General features: G+C 40.6%; 1 protein-coding gene across 1 annotated transcript in view; it reads left to right on the forward strand.

Moving 5' to 3' along the window:
* The window catches only part of LOC306978896 (protocadherin-15-like), a 227941-nt gene that overhangs the window by 38666 nt on the left and 163234 nt on the right, over positions 1–26041 (forward strand). The window contains exon 2 of the mRNA XM_079577603.1: positions 8343–8493. Within this exon, the coding sequence (XP_079433729.1) occupies positions 8373–8493 (121 nt within the window). The 5' untranslated portion in view covers positions 8343–8372. The remainder of the gene's footprint in view (positions 1–8342; positions 8494–26041) is intronic.

The raw sequence follows: 26041 nt of genomic DNA on the forward strand, positions 1-26041 counted from the left end.
TTTATGCATATGTGCTGACCGAGAAGACGTTTCTTACAGTTTTTGTTTCATGTGGATAGGCAAAGTAATTGCATTCATTTTAAATGACAATACTGTTGTTTATACAAATAAATTATGAAAATAGTTTGTTCTGATTGTGTTTTATGTAATTAATTGGTAAAAATGTGTTTGTTTTTAATTTTTTGCATTTATTAGGTATGAAGAGAAGTCTACTTCAGAATAGAGACCTATTTGGGTTTAATTGGTGTTGAACTAATAGTTAATTAGTTATTATAAAAACATCACTTCAGAATGGGGAACATATTCTTAGTTATAAATAATTAACAGCTAATTGGTTATAAATTAGACAGCGTGTGATTTGTTTTCTTGCTTAGGATTTGTCCCTGTTTATCGAGAGGTTATAAACAGGTAACAACTGTTTGTGCAGTATTAACACCTAATAAGGCCTGTATAACCAGAAGCGTATTAACACTATTCATTAATGTCCAATAACCTTCTAATAAATAGTAATTAAGATTTAATAAATGGGAAAGTGTTAGTTAGAAGTTAGTTAGATGTTGAATAAGGTCATGCAAAATAAGGACTAATAAGTGGTTTATAAACACTAACTAAGAGCTAATTAACCATCAATTAGTACACTAATTAGCACTTAATTAGCTGTTAATAAGTGAGTGCTAAAATAAAGTGTTACCAAATAATTTAATGTTAAAGGGAATATACATTGATTGAGTGAGGAGTAGGGCTGCAACTAATGCTTATTTTGTACTTGATTAATCTATTATTTATTTTTACGATTAATCAATTAATTGCTCGTCAAATTTCTCTATTACATAAAGCTAAAATGGTGCTGCTTGAGGACATGAAAATAAATGTTTGGTGGAGGCTCTTTGCACCAATTCTGCTTCTGATTGGATGAGACACAGACAGATATTCATGACATTTCCAATGTACAAAACACTACAGACCCTAACTTTAAAAACAAAGCAGGTTTTCATCAAAAAAAATGTTTGCTCTATTTGAGTCTGTGTGAACCAGAAAACGATTAATCGCCAATAATCGATTAGTCGTCGATTAATCTATTAGCTGTTTCAGCCCTAGTGAGGAGTACATGCTTCTTTACCTTACTGATGTGCAGCAGGGAGGCCATATGTAAAGTGTGCGGGAATTGTGAAAAATAGTCCATTGCCCTATAACTGGTTGAGATCAGTGGGTTAATTGAAAAAAAAAAGAAAGATATTAATACAAAAACAAAGCAAAAAACAAACAGGACACAAAAGATATTTACACAACAATATATCTTCCTCTTCTTCATCAGTGGCAAATAAAGAGCAGTGATACTCCGACTCCAACCTCAGAAAGGAGCTAAATCATTTGTGAAGTTCCGTTTGATTTATAGTTTGGGTCTGGGTGCTGCATACATAATTGTCCTCATTGCAAGAAGACTTTAATGCCTTTCAATAGGGATTAAAAACAAAACAAAAACTAAATGGTTCCCTTTTATTTATTTGGATCAGGCAGCGTCGTTGTTAGCGTGCGCGCCCTTTCAAAGCAGTGCAGCATCAGCACTCGGAGTCTTGCTTGCTCATCATACGCCGCTATTCGCATTTACTTGATGTTGTTTTCTGTGCATTGCCTCCTCCTTCTGAGTGATCACTGCACATCAATGCGAGCCGGTTGACGCCTGTTAAAGTGCACAATCTCGACAGCGTCTCCTACATGTTTTGGGACGAAACCTTCCATCTCCCTCTTCCCCTACCGTCGCACTATAATCTGTTGTTGTTTCTCTTATTTTAAACTCGGGGCCCCATCACTCCCGGTGTTTCGCTCTCTCTTTTTATTTTTTTGTTCCCCCGCCATCACCGTTGTCGCTCTCATCCTCCTCCTCCCACTCCATCGCCTTTGTGCGCGCTTTTTCGGCACCGGCGTCGCTCGTGTTTTCTCTTGTCTCGGGAGGAATACACACGTTTTTTGAAGTTCAAGCAGAGCAGAAGTGCCTTCAGCCCCGATACACTCCCATCATCACTCCACTGTTACCCAAGCTTACAGCATGGCCTACTATTGTGCAAGTGCAAGTGAGCGCAGGTTTCATCAGAGAGACGAGTTACTGAGGTCTGAACTGACTCGTAACATGAAATGATAATCGATTGAAAATACACAGAGTAATGGGCAGAAGCGTTTCATCAGCTCTGGCAGCAGTACATTTCAAAAGTATAACATTATCACATTTTGAAGAAAAGGGAAGTAGTCATAGTTATTATGTTGCTGATCGAAAAAAGTTCTTGAAAGGTAGACTCAGGCTTGTATAGATGTTCCTTTCTGCATCATTGGCAATGAAGCAATGCATGAAATGTACCACAGATATAAACTTGTATCAAGGTTCAAACACAGCGCAACGATGATTGAGAGCAAGCGAATGAAGTTTCACTTGAGACTGAGTACTAGGCTGCAATGAAAATGTGTAATTTATTTTTTACCCGAACAAAATACATTTACATCGTTGATTTGTTTTTGTAAAAGAAGAAGTAAGTAACTTGTTTACCTTTAATAAATCCTTTTGTTGATGGGATGATTGGGGGGGTCTTTCATCTCCCCCGGTGTCTCTGGCCAGAAAACTACAATTGCAACTTTGCAATACACACTAATGGAATCACGAAGAAGAAGCTAACAGGCTAATGGGCAAAGCTAACTGTGGGCTAGCGCCACTTAAACTGTACAGCCAAGTTTGAGTTAAAAATATTGTCTCCATTGTGTAATTGGATGTACAATATCCCTCTTTCCCTTTGTCTTTTCTGTCAGCGTAGTATTTACTCTCACGGACAATTAATGAGTAAAGAACCGTAACATGCTACGACACCTGCAGTGGCGCTTATGGCCTCTAGGGGCATGAGTTACTTAGTTCTGCTTTAAGTTCGTAAAAATGAGTGGAAAAATGGACAGTAACTTTAGTATTGCATTGGCCAAATTTTGAGGGATGATTGACCCCAACCTACATGCACTATCCTGTCAATAAACAAATAAAATAAAAGCTAAATACAGCTGTTGTGACTAATGTTATGATCACTAAGAGTGGACAGGTTTTCATAATACGCCATGTTTGTGTATGTACTGTAAAGAGTTGTGCCTTCAGGATAAAGTCGAAGTTTTTGCGCGAATAGCAAATCAAGTTTAAATATTCATGAGGGAAAAAGTGTAATAGGTTGCACTCAAAGCTCTCCAGGCAAGTCCATTCACATTTTTAAGCATGTATTTCCCCCAACAAACCTCTGTACCGTGAAAATGTTCTTCGAGTGCCCACTATAAAGAAGGTGTGAGCACAACGCTGGTGAACAGCTCAGAGCATCTAACAGAACTTTGCATAATTAAAGTTATTCCAAAGCATTCAGCTTGTGCAGTTGGGCCATCTGACAAATGTGGTCCACAGTGACAGGACCCTGACACTGCAAAGTTTGGTTCACTTATGTGTAAAGTTAGCGAAAATACAAATCTAGTTTCATCTGGTGCAGGTATGGACCCAAGACAGACCCCTGCGGGACCTTTGTAAACTACTGATCTTTGGCAAATACAAAGCAGCAGACTTTTTCATTTCACTCTGGAGAATTCTGATCAAACTCATAGTAAGAAAGTTACATAAAGAACTAACAATACTCCAGATACTTTTACAATATAAGTACCTACAATCAAAGTTCATTCAGAACCATTTTTCTGGTCACAAAAGTCTACTTTGGGCACCAAAGACATGCTGCTGAAAGGCACTCTGTAAAAGTGGAGAAGCAAATGTTCTGATAATGGCCTGAAACCGCCAAAAGTCTCGAGCTCAAGGTGAACCTCTATTTGTCCGATTGGATAAAAATCACCATTTGCCTGTGTGCCGGAGTCAAGCTAGGAAACTTCTCTTTCCCCTTTCCCGCTCTCCTCCCTGATAGCACCACTGAACACCGGCACGGCATTTCAGACACCAAAGATGAATGTGCAAAACTCAATTATTGTCAGTTATACGAGCTGCTCGGTGCCACTATGGGCCTCTCAGCGTGTGTCCTTCAAAAAGATCTATTCGGTTCGAACCTTGGTGATTGGTGGACTTTTCCTCTGGGCATTTCGGTTCAACATCACTGAGTAGATGGGGCGTTTGTAATCCTGCAGTCACTGTGATGTCTGCCATGGGGACATTGACGGATCAGTTTTAATTAACAGGTGGCGGCGTTTGCATCGCGGAAAGCACTTAGTGTTGTTTTTGAACAGAATAAGCGAGGGTGATTTGAGTCCCATATTAGATAAGCTGTTTTGCTACAGATTTTCAATATAATCACCGAAATGGCCCTCCTAAGACCGTAGGAAAATCAAGATTCATGCACTTGCTTACCCCACAAACCTCTAATTGATTTGTACAAGACGTATCACGCAGCGGGCGGTGGCAGATTTATGTAAAACGCCACTGAAATGAAGTATTTTAAACACTGCTTTGTAATCATTTTGAAATACTACCCACTAGGGAGTATTTGGGAGCCGTGAGCGGGATATTTAGGGGTATGTTTTGTCCTTGACCAAGGAACTTGACCACTGTGCACCAGCTGTGGAGCGGGAACAAATGATGGCTGCCCACCTTGTCCTCATTTCCCTGCATAAAGAAATCATCTTTAGTGGATTAATACAGAATGCATAAACTGGATAATATGCCCACAGTGGAGAGTTGGCACTAAAATGAAACTCATTATTTTGACCCAGAAGAAATGTTGCATCCCTTTGACTTAAAGCAGAACTAAGTAACTCATGCCCCTAGAGGCCATAAGCGCCACTGCAGGAGTCGTAGCATGTTACCTTTTTTTACTCATTAATTGTCCATGAGAGTAAATACTACGCTGACAGAAAATACAAAGGGAGAGAGAGATATTGTACATCCAGTTACACAATGGAGAATTTTGTTTTCACTCAAACTCGGCTGTAAATACTGTATAAGTGGTGCTAACCTGCAGTTAGCTTTGCCTGTTAGCCTGTTTGCGTATTGCGCCACCGACCCAGTGCAGGGAAAGTTGCAATTGTGTTTTTCTGGCCAGAGACACCAGGGGGAGATGAAAGACCCCCCAATCATCCCATTAACGCGTTTCGAAGCAAAAAAGTCAGTTGTTTGAAGCCGAGCCTTAGTGTCCAAGCTCGGGTCTGGTGACCAAATGCAGCCCTGGAACGAATTCACAGATAATGGCTGACTGCTATTGACTTTTCTCTGTATTTGTGACCAATCTCAGGGCTCCACACATCCCCTTTAATAGAGCTGTTTTTGTTGTCCTTCATATCAGACTGGAGCTCTTAATGCACACGTTTTGTAGTGCTGAATGTTCCTTCTCTGTGTGTGCACCTTTGTTTCATTTGTTCCTAATAAGCCATGGCTATAGTTACTACAGGACACAACTCCTGCCTCCTCTGCTCTCATCCTGCTGTCCTCCAGTCCTGCTGCTGTCTGCTCTTCTCCCCCTGTCTCTCTCACACTGCTTGACCAATTTCAGGAATTCAAGATTTCTTAGAAGGGTTCAAGCTGTGGTGCTGAATTATTCCTTTGCCTATGATAGATTTATGTGGTTTCAGGGGGATCAATTTCAAAACAGAAACATTGTTTACTGCGTGACACTGTGATCCATTCGTAACTAAAGAAGTGATTGAAAATGTGGGGCCTGTTGTCTGGACAATACATTTGGCAGTGTTTGACACATGAGGGCTTAAAACAATCAGGCTAAATCTTTGGCAGGGATGATTCAAGACGAAAAAAAGAGAGAAAAAAGCAGTATTACAAGGCATACTTTGCAAAGTAAATTAAGTTTAATGAAAAAGAAATAATAAATGATAAGCTACTTGAAGTATTATAATCTTGACACCTCTTTTATGTTGTATTAAACTCAAACTACAGTAGCAGGGTTCATGTCAGTGTCAAGATTATAACAAAAGGAATACGATATTTGACTTATTAAACACGATAATTTAAGTTTCTCTCTCTCTCTGGCCTGCTCCGAGAAGTTATTAAGGACAAGAACCTCATTCAACCCCACTTCAATAAACTAGGATTTCACACATTTCAAATTCAACGATACATCTTTCTGCAGCATGAAGGTCAATCCGACAAACTTTTGGAGCATCTTTAATATTGACGTGAGGTGCAGTTCGAGTCAGGAAGCAATCACATCTAATTTGAGCAGGAGCCCTGTACCCAAATGTCTGGAGAACTTCAAAAGAATCTCTCTCCCCATCGCCTCTCCCCTCTTTAATACGTAATTAATCCAGGAGTAAGGGACGCACACTCTCGCGCACAAAAGCTTGAATCCGCCCCAACCCCCCTGTTCGAATCAAAAATTTAACGCTGCACAATCCGCAGGTGTCCCCCCGTCTTGTTTGTGGAGATGTTCGTTGTGTTGTGTTCGAATCGCTGGTATTGTCAACTGTCGCAATTCTCATGAAAGGCGGGGAGGCTTTGAAGCGGGCCACGGAGAGACTGATCAAAGAAGCGCCGTTACACACAAGACCAGAGTAAATAGTACATGTCAGCTGTTCAGAGAGCACAGGCATGTGTACTACTGTATATATCTGAAAAACAAGTTAGCAGAATCTAGGAATAAAGATGACCTCTTTCCTTGAACCCACCAATGTAAACTGTGTTCATTCATAAACTAGACTTAAGTGTGTTGTTGGGGTTAAGATATACTTTATTCTCCTCTGCATTTGGCCCATTCTATAGTGATGTGGGGGCAATCTTTCAAGATCAGTGGGTGAAGTGGTTTAAGTCAGGACTTATAAGTGGAGGACTGAAAGTCTATTGTGCTTGGAGAATACTGGGAACACGCAGAGCAAACCACCAGACCTTCAAGATGTTGAGCACGAGTCTCGCTGGTAGTTCCGTTTATTTTGGTGTTATATGTGGCAACACATTGTTTGACTGACAGAACAACCCAGTGATTTGGTTGAGAATGATACTTTGCAACCTGTGTAGCCTGTGGATAGGAAGATCCTATAGGTTGCCGGTGTAAACTGGATAGGAAATCCTGTAATCCACCCTGATGCAACATGCAGATTCATTGCAGAAAAGTACAGAAATGTGTTAGTGGACAAACCATAGGCCTATCGCATTTAATCATGTTTCAAGTTCTCAAAATGAAAGAGAGACACTGTAGACAAAACTTGTTTTCAGTGTTCTGGTTTTGGACCAAACTGGTCTCTTAACATATAAACTTTCACCTGGAAACAAAAGGAACACTTCATCTTCACAATAGCATGTTTAATTATAGCACTGAGTCATATATATATATATATATATATATATATATATATATATATATATATATATATATATATATATATATATATATATATATATATATATATATATATATATATATATATATATATATATATATATATATATATAATTATATATATATATATATATATATACATATACACAGCAACTATATAAGATAAGATCATTGCAGTGATATATTAGAAGTTACACAGTAAACAAACAGTTCACATCAAGTACATCAAACATAAAACACATGACCATGAGAAATGTCCTGCAAATTACAGTTTGGCGAAAGATGAGATTAAACTTATTTAATTCTTTATTAAATGAGGAATTCTTGTAGGAAAAGTGTCCATGAGTTATTTAAAGTTACTTCACTGATGGAAGTGTGGAGACACTGCATGCTCTTGAAGCAAAGTTCAAAAGTTCAAACATTGTTTAAAGGGGCTAGATGCAAGTTTTTATACTCACTACTGCCACCTCAGGTCATTCGTGTAACTGCACTTTCTATATTAAGTTCATGCATGACGGCAGTTCGGACCCGAGGGGACACCTTTTTGAGTGACAGGTTTTGAAAGGCAGTTGTGGTGAACAGGTCTGGGCTCATTCTACACCTTAGGACATTGTTGGAACATTTAGGGGGAGGAAATTAGATAGTTTTACCATTTTTAAACTCTGTATAGTCCCTTTAAAGTTGTGCTGTGTCCGCTGTTCTCATGTGACTTCTTTGTGTTCAGATGCGACTCGTTGCATGATGAGCCTCTGTCAGAGGTTGAGCTTCAACAGCGCTGGGAATTCCCTGTGTCTTCATTTACTGGATTAATAAGGCAAATGGTGGCCAAAGGTCATAGTTCATGTGGGTTTTAGCCGGTGGAGAAGCGTATATGACTCAAAATGACATCCGGTGGTCCTGTCATACCACACCTTCAAGTGTATGACTAATGTGTACTTCCAAAGTTTGGCGAAAGACAGAAAGCACTGTCAGAGGCTCGGAGGTTGCTACATCTGTGGCAGTCAAAAACAAAGACTTGTGATTAACCTGTGCTCCCCCTGTTTTGTGCAGCTGGGTGCTCTGTGAGGCGCGGTGCTGAAGATGGTCCGAATGCACTTAATGGGGCCACAGTCTCGGGGCCGGGTCAAATGGCAGCGAATAATTGGAGCGGGAGTCCTCTATGCGCTGCTGCTGTCAACATGCCTGGGACAAGACACTGAAGGTAAGGCCAGGCTTCACTGCTGTAGCTGGATTACTGTTCTTGTGTAACAAATCTGTTGCATTTTTTTAACTGGGTGCTGTGAATTCTTGTTTATCTTCAGTCTATGTGTTGTTTAGATGAGTATCTGCGTTTTTCTGTAGCAGTTTCTATTTTAAGTCTTATCGTAGCAGCATACAACAATACTGTGACAAAAGCTTTACAGAGTCATGTGTAGCTATTGGCTGAATAGGTAAAGGCGCAAAGTCACCGTCCACTATGGGGCCCCAAAAGAAGGAGCTGAATGCGCTTATATTTCAGCTGAAGAGGTACTTTACTTTCAAAGGTGAATGAATTGAGCCATTTGTGCAATAACGGACCCCGGCAAAGCTAGAAACTGTGCTGAAACTATGATAGCTCACTTGTTATGTGATGATTGAGCTTTTATGGGGTATTCAACATGTATCTAAGATGGAGAGCACAGGTCATGAGTCACCGTCCACTATGGGCAAATACTGAGGATGAGGATGTGTTTATTATTATCACACAAAATGCAATTTTAAATAGTCCACATCAAATCTAAGGTTGTGCTTGATAAAAGATAATAATTCACAGAAATGTTTTGATGTTGATCGAGTGCCCTTCGAACTGTCATTGACTTTGCAAAATTAAATTTGCGTTTGTGTGCAAACACTTTTTACCCATGAAGTAGAGATATTCCACATTTGAGTCCACGCATTTTCAGAATGATTTTGTCATAAAACTCTTCTGCTGAATTGTGCTGCCATAGCCAAGCTGTCGGCACTTGTCTAAGCGATTTTCTAATTCTTGCCTATGACAATAAATGGGTAGAAAAACACTTGCTTGAAATTGAGAAATGTTGACTTAACCGCGCTGAAAACTGAATGAAGCAAGCTCAGACGGGAATGAAGTCATCACCGATGGGAGCGCTCAGCCTAATACTCTCTTGACTTTCTGCTCAATTTGTCAGAATATTAAAATTCCATTTAACTCTTAGTCCTTGAGATTTATCTGCTTGGCATTTAGCTGACGAGGGCTGCAGACAGGGGCAGCTCTCAGGAGATACAGATCGTTTTGTGTACTTTTCAGCCCGCTAAAGGTCTGCGCTAAAGTTGTAGGTGCGGTAACCAAGGCTCAAACGACAGAAGACAATCTGAAATAGGACACATCTCAAAACACATGCAATTTTGAATATATGCTTTAAACAGATCATTTTGTTCGAAAATGCATCCTCAGTAGCAGTATAGTAGTTCTGCATGCTATATAGCAAAACACATATTTGAAACCAGCGTAATTTGCAGAACCGTACCGTGTCATTAAAAAAAGGCATTCTCGTGTAACTAGAGTGCTATTTTAATGAGGATTTCAGAATTGGGCACTTGAAATTTTCCACAGCCAGTCTGTTATCGTGACAGGCCAGTCCTAATGAGCTGGTCCCAGTCATCTCCTGCTGTTGAAGTTCTTACAATGACAGGAGAACTAGCATGTTTTAATTAGCCTGAGATAACACTGCTAATTTAGTCAAAGAAAACCAGTTTACCCCTTTCAACAGAAGTCTTTTAATAAGGTTTTGACATCCGTGAAACTGCCAGCTGTGCTTTCGCAGCTTATATGACCTAGTCTTTGGAAACTACTGTATTATCCGGACTATAAGTCACACTTTTTCCCCCATAGCTTGGCTTGGGGTGCGACTTATACTCAGGTGCGACTTATATATTAAAATATATAATCCCACAATGTTTGTTATTTTCACACTGACAGCCACTAGAGCGCGCTCTAGGCTTGTGTACCAGTATTTGCTACTCCTGCACCACTGAAGATTTAAAACACGGGGATTTAAAAAACGGGAAAACCTACTTACTGCTATGAAGGAAACAAAAAAGCTAATCGCGAGCTAAAGGCTAGATGACCACAGCTAGAGGAACGAGTTCACAAACACGTGCTGCCGGAAGAGGCTTGTCAATGGTGCAGTTACGCCTCCATGCCCAGGTAGTTGCCAATGCTGGTGCGACTTATACTCCAGAGCAACTTATATGTTTTTTGCTTCTTCATTTTGCATTTTTTTTTGTCTGGTATGACTTATACTCCGGAGCAGCTTATAGTCCGGAAAATATGGTATAGTCTACAACAACTCAATTGAGCAAATCATAGTAGCTTACGTCTTTGTTGAGACATTTCTTTAATCTTACTTTAATCAATTTATGTGTTCAAAACTTATAAATGTCACCCTTAACAGCTTGTTTTCTTTCAAATTGCCTCATTTAAATCCTTCAGGTAAATATTATCATCTTTGTAAATATAATTATCAGATGCTGCGCTTGTTTACTTTGCAGTTATGGAGGTGATGAGTGAAAAGTGTCTGTTTTAAGAAGTGTTGCTGTGTCTCGTCGTCTCTCTTACACTGATTATAAATGCATGAAGACGTGGTGAGTGGGCGGTGCATTAGTGGTACGGCTAATTCAATATGACTGGATCTGAGACGTGAGCGGAACGTATCAGCAGCCATGAAAAGAGTTGCTTAAGTTGCAGTACTGTGAGCCCAGAGGTGCAGAGTATCACATACATTCAAATGAAAATCTTTTTTTAGAGGTTACCTTTGCTGAAGAACATAGCAGGAGTCGGGATAGTTGTAAAAGTGTAAGCAAACATGAACTGGCCGTGTTTGCAAATACCACCATGACCATAACCCTGAGAAATATTGAATGCCCTTTGTACAGCCATTGAAGAATCCCATTGCTCCATGCTGCATTGCTTGCTTAGTTGAATCTTTGATCGGCTTTGGTTTGATGTATTAGCATTAGCAATGTTGTACTACAAGGATTTAATTAAAGTACCAAAACCAAAACAATCGAGCCGGCTGACTTTAAATTATTTAGCTGCGGTCCAAACATGTTCCATGCATTCCATTTCTTCACAAGGGTGAATTTATGAGCGTGTGGGTCAGTGTACTTTTGGGTGTTTGGATTTTCTTCATTGGAATGAAAATAAAAAATGGAAAAACAAGTTGTTTTTCAATTTTGGTTTGCAAATCAAAAAACGAAACATGAAAAAAAACAGCCATTTTTCAACTGAATGAAACGTTGTTTTTAAAGATAAAGCTGATTTTCATGTTTGCATTGTATATTTATTAAACAAAAAACATCCCAGTTTTCGTTTATGTAGCCTGAAGTTGTGCGCCAAGAGCGCTAAATCTAAACGTCTCTTATATGAAGGTGTGCAGTTTGTGCAAAAACATCCGCCTTGTGATTGGCAGCTTGATACTATAATAGGAATGATGGCCATAAAAAAAATCTTTATACGAGGCCTGGGGTCTCCTTTGTGCACAGTGAGGCACTGGTGTGAACCGAAGAGCGCAGGATTTTCTGTCATCAACGGCCTATTAGCAAATCAAGGGAAGGAACACATTCACTTTCATCTGAAGTTAGCAAAGGTCTAATGAAAAGTGCTGGAGAGACACGAAAAAATATGTTTTAGATAGCTATTGGATTGATCTAATCAGTTTTACGCACATCTACTGTCTCTCTACGATCATGTCCTTCAGTAGATCAGGCTCTTGACTAACCGTCAATAATCTAAACCAGTGTGGTCAACATCTCGCTTTAACTCGGCCCCCAATCAAAACCACCCTTTGACTTGCGGCTCCGTGAGCTCTGCAGCGCACTTGGTAACTTGGTAATTAACCAAAGGAATGGCCTAAATGTGCCGATACAGCGGCACACTTCGAGCCGCAGGCCGACAATCACAAGGTGGTTGTTTTTGCACAAACTGCACCTTCATATAAGAGGCGTTTAGATTTAGCGCTCTTGGCGCACAACTTCCGGCTACATAAACAAAAATTGGGTTGTTTTTCGTTTTTGTCTTAATTTGTTTTTTGTTTATTAAATATACAATGCAAACATGAAAATCAGCTTTATCTTTAAAAACAACGTTTCATTCAGTTGAAAAATGGCTGTTTTTTTCATGTTTCGTTTTTTGATTTGCAAACCAAAATTGAAATACAACTTGTTTTTCCATTTTTTGGCTTCATTCCAATGAAGAAAATCCAAATACCCAAAAGTACACTGACCCGTGTGCCCATGCTTTCAGTTTGCAATATAATCTCCACCAGACTCATTTCTTATATTTTGAAGCATACTCCTTTTTTCCTGCAAAGTCTACAACCACAATATACAGTAAGAGGGAGAAAGGCAGTTCACACTAATATGACAATTAAGGGGAGACACTACAAGCAAAACTCAATTTTTTCAGTTTTCAGGTTTGGAACATACAGTATAAGCTTTCACCTGGACAACAAAAAATATACATAGTTTTCACAATAACATGTTTAAATATTGCACTGATTCAATGTTTCTCCATACATTTACATAAGAAAATGTAATTTCAGTAGACTTCAAATTTTCCTTGGACTGAACAATATTGTTAAGAATTTTAATTAGAGGGCTTTTTGAATATCTAATTCCTAGCCTGATTTATTGAGTTTTGAATGTCAAAAAATTAGGTGAAAATTCAATTTATACAGATTTTTCCACAAAAAGTAACTAAACAAGATATCCAAAATCCCCTCTGAAAAAGTCTTGTCATTTATCAATAATAATAAAACCATGCATTTGAACGTAGCTCAATCCGTTATTCAGATTTTGTCACAAGACATTAAATGACAGAAAACTTGCAATATATATTTTTTTCACATTCATGCCAGTAACTACAGCAAAAGTTTCAAATTGATATCTGTAAATGTAAAAATGTTCCCTATGCACCTGCAGTGTTTCGCCTGAAAAGAAATAGACAAAACCCGTTTAATGGGGATCAGTGGTGTGCACTATTGTAAATATCATAGCATTGTAAACTGTGTGGTGGTGAGGTTGAACATCTATCTTGACTCATAAAACAGTCTAATAAGTAATGTCTTAAATCAACTAATGTCTTGTGGTCACAAATTAACTAAACAAAGACCTATTGTTGATAGTTGTGCCACTGTGCCGTCCATCTAATCATATGTAAAACCACCATGAACATGATGCCACTGGCAGTAATTTGATGCTTTCTGAGCTCATTCTCTGTCTGCACACACTTTGCAAACAATTCTTCCAGTTAATTGCTCAAGGACCCTTACGCTTAATGTTATTTCTTTTAAGATAATTCATCAGTTGATTACACAGGAGCAGCACGACCTTGACGCATTTTTCACCTCTTAATCTCAATTGGTAGCAGAAATGGAAACAGTTTTGACAACATCTTTTTTAATGCAATCATATCCCGTGTAAATGTTCTCCTTGGCCCTTGTTTGCTACTCAGCGCTAATAGGCCATTGTGCATAAACATTAGCTTAGCGATTGCTGCATTTGTTAGGAAGCACATGCTCGCAATAGTTTAGTTTGGGATTTGTGAATTGGGGTTATATGAGGTTTTGGTGGATGCGGGTTATATAATTGTATTACTACCTTCAGGAGCAGAATGCAGTCGGAAGAATCATAATGACAGTAGTGGCGCTATGGGTCATTGACAAAGCATAAACAAACATTCTGCTGTAGCTCATGAAGTGCACAGTTGTTTGGTTGACTCAATTTCGGACACATGGTTTCGCCCGATGCTTCATATTTACGCAACTTTGCCGCAATGGATGAAAGCAACTCAATTGAGCATAACTCAGCTGTCCCTTTGCATTTTTTGTGATCATTCATAAACTCATGCATAATATATACATTGTTCCAAAGGGAAAAATAGAAGTCTTAGAATGCTACAGTCACAAATATTGTGTGTGGTAGGGTACTTAAGAAGACATACGCTATTTTTGGAGAGATTCCCATATCGTTATTTAGTGTTTTTTCTATTTAATGCAGCCCTGTGCTCAAATATGGACACTTTCTCCACCCACTCCTCCAATTACTCACTCTTATCCTGCTCCAAGTGAGTGACGGAGGGATTTAACAGATCACAGTGAAGCGTGAACTATCAGAACCCCCAGGTAAGTTCATTGTCCTCTTAAAAGCTGCATTAAGTTAGTTGGCTCAGTGCACATGAATCGTGATTAAGTCAATAGAATAATCTATGAATTTTTGATATGAATTTTTGACATATGCCCCACCATGTTTATGACATGTGATGAGCTCAAACGGATCTCATTTGTTCTCACATAGAGCGTAAAATTATCAGGCTGACTTTTTGAAATATACATCAATATTAAGCGGTCTTTTTGTGCGGCACTTTGAAATGAACAGATCCCAAAGATTCAGCTCCTTTAAAAGATCTATAAATCCCTTCTGTAACTACAAATGGATGTGAACGCTTTAGGCAAGGCAAGGCAAGTTTATTTATATGGCACATTTCATGTACTTGACAACTCAATGTGCCTCACAGTAACACCAAACAGAGCAAAAATAGAATAAAAAGCATTAAAAACACAATAAAAAGCATTAAAAACACAATGAAAATCAAGAAAACAAATCATTAGTTACAATTACATTAACATTTCAATCTCCATAGGCAGCAGTAAAAAGGTGTCCTTTCAGCCTGGACTTAAAAATGCTCAGGGTTGAGGCCTGTCTCAGATCCTCATTGAGGCTGTTCCAGACTTTTGCTGCATAAACCTGAAATGCAGCCTGGCCATGTTTAGTCCTGACTCTGGGAACCACCAGGAGGCCCCTCCCTGACGATCTCAGGGCCCGAGATGGTTCATACAGATGTAACATGTCAGAGATGTACTTAGGTGCTTGACAATGAAGGGACTTATACACAAGCAGAGCTGTTTTAAACTCTATTCTCTGAGCAACAGGAAGCCAGTGCAGAGACCGGAGCACTGGACTAATGTGGTCGTATTTCCTGCTTTTGGTCAGGACTCGAGCCGCAGCATTTTGGATGTACTGCAGTTGTCTAACAGCTCGTTTAGAGAGGCCAGTGAACAGGCCGTTACAATAGTCTAACCGGCTAGAGACAAAAGCATGAATTAGTCTCTCCAAGTCTGGTTTGGACACTATGTTTTTTATTTTGGCAATGTTTTTGAGGTGGTAATAGGCCGCTGATGTAATGGACTTGATATGATTGTTCAGATTCAGGTCTGAGTCCATGATTACCCCGAGATTTCTAACTTGACTTTTGGGTGCCAGTGAAAGAGCTTCAAGATGACCAATGACAACCTCTCGGTGTTTTTGTGGGCCAAAGACGATTATCTCAGTTTTATCTGTATTCAGCTGGAGGAAGTTATTTTGCATCCACGCACTAATCTGTTCGATGCAATGACACAGTGAATCTACAGGCCCATTTTCACCCACTGTCAATGAAACATAGATCTGCGTATCATCTGCGTAATTATGATAAGATACATTGTTACCTGATATTAATTGACCTAGCGGGAGCATGTACAAATTAAACAAGAGGGGCCCCAGAATCGACCCCTGGGGAACACCACAAGTCAATGCTATTAGGTCTGAGACGCAGTTTCCGATGGCGACATAATATGTTCGTTCCTCGAGGTAGGATCTGAACCACTCGAGAGCCTTTCCAGAGATTCCCACCCAGGTTTTTAACCTCTCTACTAAGATCCCGTGGTCCACTGTGTCAAACGCAGCGCTCAGGTCCAGCAGAACTAAGACTGTGACCTTGCCTGCATCTGTATTTAGCCTGATGTCATTTGTCACTTTGATCAAGGCTGTCTCAGTGCTGTGACAGGGTCTGAAACCCGACTGGAACACGTCAAAAACATTATTTACAATAAGAAAGTCCGTAAGCTGGCTGTAAACCACTTTCTCCAAGACTTTTCCTATAAAGGGCAGATTTGAAATAGGCCGATAATTGTTCATTTCTGTTGCATCAAGACCACTCTTCTTCAGCAGTGGCTTAATGACAGCTGTTTTTAGGGCCTTTGGAAAAACTCCAGTCTGGAGGGAGGTGTTAACTAGACACGTGAGTTGTTGGGATAAACTGCTCAGCACAGACTTCAAAAATCTGGTTGGCAGTTCATCCAGGCAACAGGTACTTGAGCTCAGACCAGAGATAACATCCTCCACTAAGTCAGGAGTGACCGGTGCAAAATGTGTCAGCTCTAGTTCCACTACTGGTTGAAATGTTACCATTTGTTGTGAGGAGCTAATAGCGTTTTTAATTGCTTGGACCTTGTCGCTAAAAAAATTTGCAAACTCATTGCACTTGGATATACATATTAATTCATGGGGCAATGAAACTGGAGGGTTTGTGAGTCTGCTAACCGTGGAAAACAGAACACGAGAGTTACCGTGGCAATTTGAAATTATTTCAGCAAAATACTTCTCTCTTGCTCTACGCAGAGTCTGGTTGAACATGTGTAACTTTTCTTTGTAAATTTCATAATGTACCTGAAGCTTTGATTTGCGCCATGTTCGTTCGACTCTCCGGCACTCCCTTTTATGTGCCCGGACCGAATCTTCATTTATCCAAGGGGCCTTTTGCTTAGTTTTAACAATTTTATCCTTAACAGGGGCTATGGTGTCCAAGACATTTAAAACACCTGACGTATAAGCGCTCAACAAATTATCAACATCGGAACAGGGGGAATCTTCAAATGTTATCATTTCTAGAAACTGTTCCCTTGTTTTATCATTTATGAGTCTTTTCTGAACCACTGCGGACCCAACTGCTGGCTTGGGCACGACAGAAAGTTCAAAGAAAACACAAAAATGATCAGATAGTGCAACATCAACAACATTCACATTAGAGATTGTAACACCTTTTGTAATAAGAAGGTCCAATGTGTGACCCCTGTTATGGGTGGGCTCAGACACATGTTGGGTTAAACCAAATGTGTCCAGGACAGCATTGAGTTCTTTTGTGTGCCGGTCATTCAGTACATCCACATGCACATTCAGGTCTCCAGTAATTATCAAAAGGTCAAATTCAGTTGCCACAATTGAGATTAATCCAATAAAATCATCGATAAAAGAAACATTTTGGGGCGGTTTATAAATAACAATATAGAGTATGGCAGATTGTTGTATCTTCATTTTAAATGACACATACTCAAATGATGAAAACTCCCCAAACGACAGTTTGTGACAAGATAAATTGTCCTTAAATAGGGAACAGACACCCCCACCTCTCTGATTGTGTCTTATTTCAGACATAAAGTTAAAATTTGAGGGGGTACACTCAATTAGGACAGCATTCTCAGTATTTTTATCCAGCCATGTCTCAGTTAAAAACATAAAATCAAGGTTATAAAAAGAAATAAGATCATTAATTAAAAGCGATTTGTTATTTAGCGATCTAACATTAAGTGCAGCGTGTTTTAATGCGATCGGGCCAGTTGCCACATTCTGACGGGGGATGTGTACTAGATTTGTTTGGTCCGAGCGCCTCGCAGCGCTCTTTCTAACTGAGCTCTTTCTATTTTGAATAATGGTCCGTATAGGTGTGTCATATCGCGGGAGACAGGGGGCGCTCAATGGAATAGGGTGGCTCCCAGGCGAAACAAACGGGGCAGGGTGTGACGTCGTTGTTGATGGTTGTCAATCACGTGTGTTTGTTTGTACAGCATGCTGAACATTTTTTGACAGCATGTGACTGCCCAGTCCACTCGGGTGAAGACCGTCACTGTTGAAGAGGGCGGGGCGATTTCTGAACGACTCGTAGTTGTTAATGAAAATAAAATCATTAACGATGCACTTCGAATGAAGCCACGTGTTAAGACCTAGTAGTCTACTAAAACGCAGATCACCGCGGGACCACGTTGGAATGGGACCAGATATGAATACTGACAAATTCACGGAGCGGAGGAAAGCAAAGAGGGCCTTGAAATCTCTCTTTGTGATCTCAGATTGTTGGCGAGCGGTGTCATTTGTTCCAACGTGAATTACGAGCCTATGGACGGACTCTGGGGCTGACTCAAGCAAACTTGGGAGCTTGTGGAGGATGTCAGACACTGTCGCCCCTGGGAAACAGTGTGTAACGGCATTAAAGAAGCGAGTGTGTCTTACTATTGAGTCGCCCACAATCATTGTGCTTGGAGGAAATAATGGCCTCGGTGAAACTTGTTCGATGCTCCTATCTTGGCTTGATCGTGATGGAGGGTCCTCGATGGAGGGTCTCGGCGCCTCTGACGACGTGCGCTGCTGCACCGGCGGTGGAGGTGGAGGTTGAAGGAGCCCACCAGAACGACGGAGAACCGCATCCTTGAGAAGTCTCCGTCTGGCAGATCCAGTTGTAGACCGGCTGGGCTGTTGTCCCATCTGTGCGCCGGATCTGATGCGCTCTGGTGCTGGTGCCAGGTGCGCGCCGCTGCTCGGAGGGTCTCCAGTGGACACCTGGGTCGCCTGGCTACGCAGCGGGTCTTCGTGTGGATCTACTGGAGGGCTACGCCGTTGCGCCGGAGGGTCAGTTGCAGACACCGGTTCAGGGACTTGGGCCTGGGTCTGTGGGGCAGTGTCGTCAAGGGAGTTTTCTTCCAGGACAGCATAACGATTTGATAAGCAGAGTGGAGGGCCTTTCTGGAGTCTGTTTGATATACCCCCACGGACCACCACCTCCTCATCCAAGGAGGTTTGCCTTGGAGTAGAGCAACAGGTATGCCGTGGGCTGGCAGCAGGGTCCCATGGGGCAGTGTCCTCGAGGGCAGCGGTGAGGGAGGCTAATCTCACGGATTGTTTACAAGCCACGTTTATAAACTCCTGGAGCAAAGCTTCTTTCTTCATCAGCTCAGACTTAAGACGCTGAATGTCGCCCTCCAGGTGAGTAATTTGTTTAGCTTTTTGTTCCTCCGAAGTGTTGGATGAATGCTTAGCAGCAACGGCTAGTTGCGCAGGTAGCACGGGTGGCACGGGTGGCACGGGTGGCATTTCTCACATTTCTGCCTAAAATGGTTAGACGATCAGGATGAATCTTGGACAATTCCTTTACAAAACTGCTGCAGTTCAGCGATATTCCTGGGTTCACTCACTTTTTCCTCGCTGTCCTGTGAATGTTTACATGTTGTTGCCAATAAAAATATGATAAAATGTAAATGGTTGGGTGGCATTAGTGCAAGCAGCCACTGTTTATTCATTCTTGTGATTATGATGAAGATCAGACCACATTTTATGACCAATTTAGGCAGAAATGTGAGAAACTCCCAAGCGTTTACATACATTTTCCTCCCACTGTATACATGTTGTAACCAAATAGAGGTCCACAGTCTATTGCCAAATTTTAGTTAATGCCATGTTAAAGGTGAGGCATCATCCATTCCACAGTAAGCCACAATATATAGCAAAATCACTGCGTTTACACAGACAAACAACAAAGCTGCATAACTTAATGCTGTTTCTAATTTCGGTCCATTTTAGCCCCATTTTGGTCCTGTCTTAGTGTTCTGTTTATGATGCTTATGATTTGCGTTTAAATCAGGGTAGTATGGACTTCAAAACAATTATTGAATAACCAGTAATGTTTTCTTGTATTGTGCAGCCCTAATACACCAATAGTTAACTTCTGGGATTCCAATGTCAACTTCTTTAAGACGTGCATGCACTGCAGACTGTTTCATTTGACCTCCTTAGCAGCCTTACATCCCCTCTGTTGTCACTTCCCTCACCTGTGCACCTGACATTCCTCAAGTATATAATGGATCGGGCCTGCTCAATGACAAAGTGGCTACTCCCTGGTGCCCAACCAAGAACCTCCGCATCCCCACGAGATGCATCAATCCAACACAAGGTCATAGCTCTGTCATTGGCGTTCCCTTCTGCCCCTCTTTGAGTTTCCTTACCATCATCTCTCCCCTTTCTCCCTCTCTCGCTCTCTCTCTGGTCCCTCTGTCCTCCACGGATGAATAGATCCAGAAGGAGAGGATAGATAGATGAGTGTGTGATGGATGGTGTAGGTGCAGGATGAGGGGTACGACATAGAGGGATAGGGCCCCGGGGACTGGCGTGGAGGGACGTGGGGGAGCTGCAGACCTGCTGATGGGGGCTTAAAAAGGACACGACACAGGAGAACATGGCACCCATCCGTCTCGCCGTCAAATCATGCCATGACTTTCAATATGAGAAAGTTTGGTCGCATGTTTAGATCTGTCTTTCGAGAGACAGGCGAGATTGCTGTGTATGTATCTCCATGATGTAGCGTGTATCATTTTGAAGTAGAAACCATTTGTTCCAACATGCTAGCAGATTTCACCATTCAGAACGTCTTCCTTGTCTGCAAGCAAAGCCAATCCTGGTAGACTAGGTTCTGGGAATGGTAAAAGAGTTTGTGGTCACTTGTGAGGTTGTTGACTTCATTAGCGAAACATATTGTATTTTTATGAAATATTGCAACTCCGTCGACTTTTGATTAGAAGGAAACTACTAGACCGTGGTAAGCAGGAATACGAGAAAGTTCATTTCTTTAAAATCATTAGAATAAATTGAGACAGAGTCCTATTTGACTCAATTAATATTAAATAAATTTTACTCAGTAACGAAAAAACAGTAAATACCAAACTGAATCAAATCATGAATTTTGCCTTTCGTCCCATCCCTCTTTTATTTGGTGGAGGTCAGTTTTATTGACCAGAGTGGCGTTTTGTCAAACTAAAATGGTATTGTTTAAAAATATACATTATTGTATGTTCAGCCAAGTATCAGAATAAGTTTGCCATTGATATCAATTGATATTTTGAAGGAAGTGATAAATGACAATATTTAAATTAAATCAGCACCGACACATTTGAGTTTAGTTTGTCTTGAAAAAAAACAAAACAAAACATGCTAATCCTTATAGGAGGATTCATCTAACCTACAGAAGTGCTAGTTAGCAAGTAAGTAAGAAAGTAAGTGCTTTAGTTGTCAACGAGATAGTGTTCAGGTGTTAGTCCAGCTGATTTTCTCTTCAAATATTTCAGTAGCTGGCTTTTATAAAGCGTTTTTAATAGCCTAAGTAATTATCACAAAAGGCTCTTTGCATAATAATTAATTTGCATGAAAAGGTCCAATATGTAGTAATTAACATTGCAGCTTGGGGCCTTGTTAATGTGGACGCCCACGCCTAATATCGATACACTTTTGTACTCTCAGCATCGGGTCAGTTTGAAGTCTCTATGTAAATCCTAATTAAATCTGTTGTGTGTATCGTCAAGGCAAAACAAACGCGTCACATGTGTTCAGCTGTGTTGATAAAAGCCCTTCTTTGACTGGCATATGGCACTATCTGAGCTGAGTGGCAGACTCCCCCACTCACTTTCAAGTCACATTATCCTCTTCCTCCTCTCATCACAGCAGACGTCTTCATCGCCAAATGTTTACTTTGAATTTTTCCCCAACCAAGAGTGCTGCAGCTAAATTCTAGGGCTGTCAATCAAGTTACGAAAAAAAAAGAAAAAAAGCCCTTTCAAAGTGTTTGACGTCATGAACTAAACTGGAGTAGATAGTACATCAGTATGACAGCACTTCCTACTCATATATCCTGTCCATCTACCCGGGTTTTAGTTTGACCAGTGCTTTTCCACCTCTTTCATTTTCAATGTGCATGATTTTGAAAATTGCTGCACCTATACTCTTTTCACTGTTGCTGGCTTTTTCATAATCTCCACTCGAGGCAGAGTAACCAAGCGAAAACTTCACAGATGGTAACAGGCGGGAAGAATTCAAGTACGACGTAGCCTCCAATGAGCACAAATTCCTCACAATATGGCGAGGTAGCAATTGATTAAAACTGTTTCGAAACTATTCTGATCCGCAAAGTGCTGGTTATTAATCCTAAAATGAAAAAGTTATAGGCTAATACTCATTTTCTTCTGCAAACATTACTTTTTTCAAAATCCCATTAAGAAAGTTCGTGGTTTGCAAGTGAAGTAAAATTGACTAATGCCACAGAAAAGGGTTGTTCAAGTTTCCCTTCACATTGGTGGTTTAAAGTAGTGACTGGACCAATGCAGATGATGACTTAAACTACCCTTCAAAGGAAAACTCCTGACTGATCAGACAAATGCTTTAGCAACAACCCGCCTAACACCAAGGTCACAACCAGTTGTACGGGCTCCTATGTACCTCCTCCTGTGCTCCTATTTTCTTATGTCCTATGCTCGTCTATGTACGAAAAACGTACATACATACATAGAAGCAATGTAAACGGTGGATTTAAAAAAGTCACATTATCTCACCTTTTAATCTCAGAGTCCAGCTCCCTGCCTCACTTGCATCTGCTCCTGTACGTGTGTTGTCCATACATCAATATAATCCTAAAGCGGTAGATCCATCATCGAAATCAAAAACATTTCACACAAACAATTCAAGCGTCCCTCTGTCTGTTAAACTTTGATATATCTGTTATTATAAAGAAATATTAGCCCAAGATAAGAGAGACACCTGCCCAGGCCTCTGGTGTGTAAATTGAGAGCATCTCAATTGTTACAAAAGTGCGTGCATTTAGTCAACCAATGATAATCTTGGTCGATCACGACAACATCGACCAATTAGTCGACTAAACAAGTGTGCAGCCCTAATGGACGCTTATGTTTTGTCCAGGTTACAAAAACGCCGTATGTCTTTGTGTGTTGTCTGTACGGCCAGCGTATGTCTTTTGTACGTTTTGTACATAACTTTTTTCATATGTCGCACTTGTGGACTTCCTTTATGTCTCGAGCACCATTAGTGCGGCCAACACACGTTCAGATATCTCCTACATCCTCTATACATGTTGCGTAAGTTATTCGTCAATACGAGCGATCGCTGTTATTGTTTACTTCCGCAATTTTCACCGGATGTTTGGTAGGCAGCTGATGCATACAGGCCTCTAACTCGGTTTTATAAAATGATAGATCTGTTACAGCGCAAGAGAAGCAATGCCCTGTTCATGGACAATGTTTTAGCTGATTATAGGATTTTAATAAAATGTTTATCAAATATGAAAATGTAAAATGCCTACCACGGCCAACGGATGTGACGACATCGCGATCGCTCGTATTGCCCGTTTGGCAAGAGTGCATCAATTGCAAGAAAACTCCGATATATCGAGATTCACAGCTGCCTGTGGTCATTTGTTCAAAGTTTTTGCAATATGCCGAGGGGAAGAGGGAAGGCGCGGAGAGAACAGGTGTCAGAGAGGGAGCAGAGAGGAAGGCGTTGTGCATGGTGTGACGCGTAACATAAGTTCACCAAAGGTGTTTGGATCTATGCAAATGTATGACATGTTGTCACCATGGCTTTTTCTCCAACTCCTGGAAAAGTGTGTCACACTGTCCAAACATGCGCCTTCTCTGTAACTAAAGATGAATTATATCAGCTATACCCCTCCAAATTGCCGGGTAATCTCTGTGACAAATGGACAGAGTTGGTACACATTAGTACACACAATGCACAGATCGTGTGCAGTTCTTGCAAACTTCATACAAAGCCCGCCTGGAACCCACGGTCAGTACATTTGTTGCAGGTTAGTCTTGGTCTTACAACCTTGTGCGTTTGCTGTATGAATGAAGCGGCAGCCGTACGTCCGAGCAGCCACTGTGTGACACACGCTTGACTTAAAGGTTGCACGTTGGGTGCTCGGTGATGTGACCACCACAACTATGTTCTCCAAGAACAAAAAATAAACACCGCGATTTGGGAAACGTCAAAAGTCGTACGTCTGGTTGTGACCATCTATATTTTTGTCAAGGTTTAAATCTTATGGCTTGAACAGTTGACAATTTTTGAAAATCCCCACGACAATTGAAAATTTCTGGACGACCGCTTGGACGCGCTCAACAATTTCAATAATTTCAGAGATATTAACCATTAACCTGAACAAAAATGGTGCCCATTACCTCAGTTATAAAGGCCATCCTCTTTCGAATGATGTGACGTCACACGATCACAACAACCCAGCGCATGATTTGTTTTTGGCGCTTGTAAAATGGTTTCCCCAGCGCATCCATCACCGTGCCAATCTCAAATATCATCAGGCGAAATGACTCAATTATTTTAGTGGATAGAGGCCAGTGCGGGATCAGAAAGTCTCGTAATATCCCCCACAGTCAAATGGCAAAGCGACTGGCCCTAATGCATGCCAATCATGTCGGCGCGGCCATGCCAAAAGCTATATCAAGCTTTTTGCAACTTTGGATTTTTATATAAGCTTCATAGTGGAAACACTCGCTGATGTATTCTGCTATACGTCCTCTGGGCATCTTGCCAACTGCTTACTGGAATTATTTTAGGGCAGAAAAAGTGGAGATAAGCCAAAAGTAAATATGCAGCGGCGGTGACAGTCGGCACTGAAGTGGAGCAGATAAGTTTTTGAAAAATGTAGAAAGGCTTCATAATATAAACATTAGTGGCTATTAGAGGGGCACTTGAAATTTTTCATCTTTATGTTATTAGAAAAGATAAATGGGCCTGAGGGCGCTTCATTCACTTATTTTTTTTTCTACTTTTCAATAGTAGAGATCTTTTCTCTCCGTTTGATTATCATCCTCCATAAAGGTATTCATTTGATTTGTGCAGAATTGCAAAGAGTTCATGCTTAGGTCTGTCTGTTATAGCCTGCGTTTCTTCCATTTCATTTTATAAGTTTACGAAATGATCGCTTTGAAGTTGTTGTATATGGGGAAATGATGGTATTGCATAAGTAATATACTGTAAAGATTACAGACCGATTATCAGCTCATTAAGAAATTAAACTTAGACTGGGGAGCTGAATGGAAGTGTGATACTTTAGAGAAGGTCTGTTGTCATGGAGTGTCCAATGTCCATACATGGGATTCAATGCTTTTCATGAACACTATTTTGGCAATGTTTTGAATCAATTTCTGTCATTTTAAACCGACCCGTTGACCAGAGCCAGTATGTGTGTTATCTCACATGGGGGAAGCCCTTGTAAGCACATCCTCTCAGTCAGTAGGCTATACTGCAGTTGCTAACAACAGTGTTCCTTCTCATGAGTGCAGACTGAGTCACAACCCCTGAATGTATTTTTAATGGAAACTGGAGTCCGTCTGAGCGGACTGTTTCCCCAGCAGTGTGCGGGCTCTTTACCCGGTGTGAATGTGTCATCCTTAACCAGCCCGTGTCATTTACTGGAAGCGTTGGATCTGCGTGTCATGGAGACTGTTGCTATGCTGGTTTGCAAGTCCTGAACATCATTAACAGTGTTCAGACCATTATCACTTCATTTCCTATTTGTAAATGCATGCAATGTAAATGTATTTACTTGAGCAAGTGTAAGGTGCAGGATTATGATCAGAAAATAGGAATAGATTATTGATCTGATAAACTGAGCTGACAGTCTGGTTGGGACAAATTCAGTTTACTTTTGAACCTCTTATCACTTGATGACCTCCACTTGACATCTTTTGATGTACAGGCTTTGTGGAGAATGGATTTTTTATTTGATCCAGTTGCAAACCTGTCCATAAGTGGTGCCAGTCGCAGAGAAATAGACAAGTGCACCAGAAATGCCATTTGCTGCCAATCCCTAGTTTTTCATTTGATATTTTACAAATGCACACTGACCAATGTATCAGCTGATTGACATTATCCACCAACAGATATTATTGAGACTTATCGGTGCTAAGAGAAATATCAGCTTTCAACCAAAACTTTACTGATACAGCCAGTGAGTGTAAAATTATTCCTCGTTTGAAAGATTCAGT

This window comes from Gobius niger (genome assembly GCF_951799975.1).
Source record: "Gobius niger genome assembly, chromosome: 19".
NCBI lineage: Eukaryota > Metazoa > Chordata > Actinopteri > Gobiiformes > Gobiidae > Gobius > Gobius niger.